The sequence below is a fragment of the Limanda limanda genome, chromosome 5 (assembly GCF_963576545.1).
Source record: "Limanda limanda chromosome 5, fLimLim1.1, whole genome shotgun sequence".
In the NCBI taxonomy this organism is placed as follows: domain Eukaryota; kingdom Metazoa; phylum Chordata; class Actinopteri; order Pleuronectiformes; family Pleuronectidae; genus Limanda; species Limanda limanda.
The window spans coordinates 22,019,329-22,023,963 of record NC_083640.1 but is presented as its reverse complement, the minus strand read 5'-3'; the positions used below and the strand labels follow the sequence as shown (position 1 = coordinate 22,023,963).

The following is a 4,635-nucleotide window of genomic DNA, read 5'->3' as shown; positions in this document are numbered from 1 at the left end:
TGAGTGTGTGAGTGTGTGTGATGTGGTGACACGCATGTCTGCTCCATTTCCTTGCTTGCAGCAGCAGCAGCAGCAGCGGAGGAGAGCAGCAGCATCAGCCTGGGTACCGGGGAGCAGGCGGAGGAATGAGAGAGGACCGAGCATCGTCCCCGCCATGCAGCAGCAGCAGCAGCCGAAAGAAGCAGCAGCAGGAACACACCAGCACCAGCTCCAGCACCAGCACCAGCACCAGCCGTCCATTTCATCAACCAACATAGGCCCACGCCTCGCTGCAGCTGCGTGCAGGGAATGAAAACGCTCCCAAGATGGTCCGCATCGCCAAGGCCCTGGGGTTGGTTATCCTGTGCGTCGCCGTGCTCATCCTGTCCCTCATCAGCTACGTGTCCCTGAGGAAAGACAGCCTCTTCGCCTCCTCCAAATACTACATGGGAGGCCCGCGGATCATGTTTCACGCAGGATTTCGGTGAGTGGTGATCTGGTGGCCTGGATCCGACGCAGGAGCTTTACGCGGCACTTTCCCTTGAATCTGGGCTGCATCGTGATGCTGGAGCCCTGGACTCAGACTGCAGAATATACATAAAGATACACCTCAATAAATTATGATTTGATGAGAATAACCTGTGTAGAGACATCACGAGATCTACAGCACAGTATCTGAGCTGTCCGCAGCAGCTGCAGCAGCATCACATCCAGCTTCTGGATCAACAGTGGTGGAGAGTAACGGAGTACTTTACTCACTGGAGTATTTCCATTTTATGCTGCTTAATACCTCATTGGGAAATATTCAACCTTTTGGGTTACTACGTTTATATTTACATTTATATTTAAAAACCAATATTCATCAATAATGATGCTGTGCTATGAATTAAATTGGTTTATTTACATAATTGTATTTGATATTATTAATAGATATGAATTGCTACTGATCATTTGTAGATTAAGACACACGTGATCAGCTTTTAAACAGAAAATAATTAAGTATATTTGCCTTTGTATCGTTTGTACTTTAGTATATCCTTTACTTGTACTTTTACTTCATTTAACTTATATATAATTTTTCTCAAAGAGATTCACAGGTTTATTGTACAGTACAGTTTATTAAGTAATTAAACTGAGCTCCACCTTTGCCTGCTGCAACATTAAAGTGATGAGCACACGAACGCATCAATAATTATAACACAGTTGTATTTTGAAACGGGTCACTTTGCATAGTAAATATGTACTTTTACTACATTTAATGATCGGATAAATACCTAACCTTTACTTCAAACTGTGGTATTCCTAAAACAGGTCTTCTTTCATCACTGAACAAACTAAAGAACACAACTGAGGCTAAATGCAGTTTGATGCCAATACTAGAATTCTGAATGCATGACTTTCATTTTTCAACAGACTTGTATCTAAACATTGACACTTGGGCAAAACATCAGTTGTTCCTCCACCACTGTCAGATTTTTGAATTCGATGCAGTCATTAAATTCCCATTTAAATACAAAGAGAGTGGGTTATAAAAAGTTGTGTAGGGTTTATGAATTGTTGCCAAATTTTAACTTAACCTATCAGATCTGCTACAATAAATTTTGATGATGTGTGTTTTAAATTTGTCAAATAAACATGACATTGTTGTTTTCAGGTCTCAGTTCGCCTTGAATTTCCTGGACCCGTCCTTCATACCATTAACCAATGCACTAAACGAAGAGCTGCAAGGAAAATCTGCCAAGTGGAAGTTCAACAAGACGGCTTTTTCTCAGTTGAGGCAAGAGACTTTTAATTTTTTTTTTTTTACTATTTGTTCTCTAGAGTGTTGTTTTTTGGGTTTTCTCTGTCGAAGCTTGACAAACTTTAGCACTGTAGCTGTCAGCAAGTTTAAGGGTTTTTATTTTATAACGCCTCAGGATCGTCTCACTACTTAAACTATTAAGAAAGAAAATACATTTGTTCAACTTCATAATTTCGCTTCTCAAGAAGTTGTCATGTTTCACGTGGACTGTTACTGGTGATTATGAAACCATAAAGGCAAATGAAAAGAACTGATGTAGAATACAATCAGATAGTTTAACTAAAGAAAATAACCAGAATAAACAGATTAGCGCTGCAGCGATTAGCCTGTCAACTATTTTTAATTTGAAAAATCAATGTTTCTCAAGCAAAAATTTAAAACATGGTGAGATTTGATGCTTGTTGTTGTTCACAGGTTTTGTATATTTTATAGACAAAGCAAATAATTGATTAATAGAGACAGTAATTGGAGGATAAATGTGTAATGTAAAATAGTCTTAGCAGTCTTAATATATAATGTATCAGTGTACAGTCATCAAATATTAATAGATTTTGCAGCTTGTTCATTTAAACAAAGGAAAAAGCACACAACTTGAGCCTGGACATCAAATCAAATCAAAGCAAATATGATTTATTGTCCCTATAGGGACATTTTTCTGGGCCAAAGCAGAACAGTACATTGTGTAATAAACAACAAAATACAGTACACAAGGAAATATCAAATAAACTTAATCACACAAAATTACTAGTTGCAGCAGCACTAAGCCTAATCTACATGTTATTTGATAAATTAATCAAAAATCCTTCTGATCTGTCAAATACAAAATGTTAGTTTTTAAAAGATCCATGTTCATATTGCTATGCTCTTTTGCAAATAAGCAAATAAATCCCACACCCAAAAATTACATTTTCTTCAAATCATTTGAAAAGATGATAAATTATTTACAATTTTACAATTGAAAACTATATTGTTCGTGCAGATTGTCGCAATTTTAGATTTTCACTAAGGTTCAGAAATAAGACATATAATAGGCCCACAATATAAAGCTGTGTCTCTTTACTTCTAGAGTGTTTTTCTTTTTTTCAGGAAAGATATCTTCAGCTACATCGACATTCCCAACAACTTCTCCCTCACGAAGAACAGCGTGCGTGTCGGACAGCTGATGCACTTTGACTACTCCAGCCACAAGTACGTCTTCTCCATCAGCAATAACTTCAAATCCCTGCTCCCAGATGCCTCTCCCGTCCTCAACAAGCACTACAGTGTGTGTGCGGTGGTGGGAAACAGCGGCATCCTGACGGGCAGCCACTGCGGCCCAGAAATCGACCAGGCCGACTTCGTCTTCCGCTGCAACTTCGCCCCCACAGAGGTCTACTCCAAGGACGTGGGCAGGAAGACCAACCTGACCACCTTTAACCCCAGCATCCTGGAGAGGTACTACAACAACCTGCTGACCATCCAAGACAGGAATAACTTCTTTCTCAACCTGAAGAAGCTAGAGAGCGCCATCCTGTGGATCCCGGCCTTCTTCCTCCATACCTCAGCCACAGTGACCAGGACCTTGGTGGACTTCTTTGTGGAGCACAAGGGTCAACTGAAGGTCAAACTGGCCTGGCCTGGAAACATCATGCACGATGTCAATAAGTAAGAGCTTTGGTCCGATCGACCATTTGTGCACAATTGAAGTGGCATAAGAATCTAAATTGAAAGTATTTTCAAGGCTGATGTCACAGTATCATTCGTTTACATGCAGCAATGAAAAAACATTTACAGGCTGATTTCAGTACTTTAAGGATCATTATATCACATTTGACTAATTTTATGACAACAACAATGGAAATGCTGTAAAACAGTAAAGTTTTCAGCCAGAAAAGAAGCTAAAGAAGAATTTGAAAGATGTATGTTGCACAGTTGGTTGATAATTAACTTTGGGTTTATTGCTACAAATTACCAGTTTCAGGTACACAAGGCTATTTCAGTTATTTTAAGATATTGAGTTAGAAGTTTTACTTTACAGTTAGGCTCTTAATGTTGGCAATTGTGGAGAAAAAAACAGTGGAACCTGAGTTTCTCGAAGCACCATTTTCTATTTAATAAATTAAATAACTGGGGTTCACAAACCTGAAAATGTATTTTGAACAGAGTTAAGGTTGTTAGTAGGATATGAAGCCAGCTTTCTCAAAAATAAGGGAATTAAACTGAGAATCAGTCGCGTTATTAACTTCCCTAAGCTACTGTAACATTTGCTTCATGGTGAGCTTTTGTTAAAAGGTGATGAATTAATGAGGATAATCTGCACTTTGTAAAAGTGTCAGAATGTAATTTCTTCTTGTGACCAACTAACTTGTCTGTTCCTTCACAGATACTGGAAGACTAAAAACCTCTCTCCCAAACGTCTCAGCACTGGAATCCTCATGTACACGCTGGCTTACGCCATGTGCGACGAGATCCACCTCTACGGCTTCTGGCCCTTCGGCTGGGACCCCAACACGGGCAACGATCTGCCTTACCACTACTACGACAAGAAAGGGACCAAATTCACCACCAAGTGGCAGGAGACCCACCAGCTGCCCAGCGAGTTCAAGCTGCTCTACAAGCTTCACAGGGAAGGTGTGACCAAACTCAGCCTGACACACTGCGCAGCGTAGACACGGTGTTGGATGTTCCTCGAGTCGACTCCAGAGGCCGAACCCAGATACATCAGCTCAGTTCACACTTCTGTTGTGTCCCACAGTGCATGATCAGTGTTGACGTCACGTATGACAACTTCATCCTACAAACACAAATCACGTTGTAGCTTCACATGACGATGTCAGACTCACTTCGGATGTAGATCCCACATCTCATTCAGGATA

The 4,635-nt window shown here is 40.3% G+C and overlaps 1 protein-coding gene across 1 annotated transcript; it reads left to right on the top strand.

The window, feature by feature from the left end:
- Window positions 1–305: 305 nt before the first annotated feature.
- Window positions 306–4,428, top strand: LOC133002421 (sia-alpha-2,3-Gal-beta-1,4-GlcNAc-R:alpha 2,8-sialyltransferase-like). Its single transcript, XM_061072239.1, has 4 exons — window positions 306–463; window positions 1,634–1,756; window positions 2,867–3,424; window positions 4,143–4,428. Exons 1-4 carry the CDS (start codon window positions 306–308, stop codon window positions 4,426–4,428), a joined length of 1,125 nt encoding a protein of 374 aa, XP_060928222.1.
- The last annotated feature ends 207 nt before the right edge of the window (window positions 4,429–4,635 follow it).

Excerpts from the sequence above, each read along its gene's own strand:
- LOC133002421 (XM_061072239.1), top strand. The coding sequence starts at position 306 with ATGGTCCGCATCGCCAAGGCCCTGGGGTTGGTTATCCTGTGCGTCGCC. Across the intron at positions 464-1,633 it reads ATGTTTCACGCAGGATTTCG|GTCTCAGTTCGCCTTGAATT; the intron begins GTGAGTGGTGAT and ends TGTTGTTTTCAG. Across the intron at positions 3,425-4,142 it reads ATCATGCACGATGTCAATAA|ATACTGGAAGACTAAAAACC; the intron begins GTAAGAGCTTTG and ends GTTCCTTCACAG.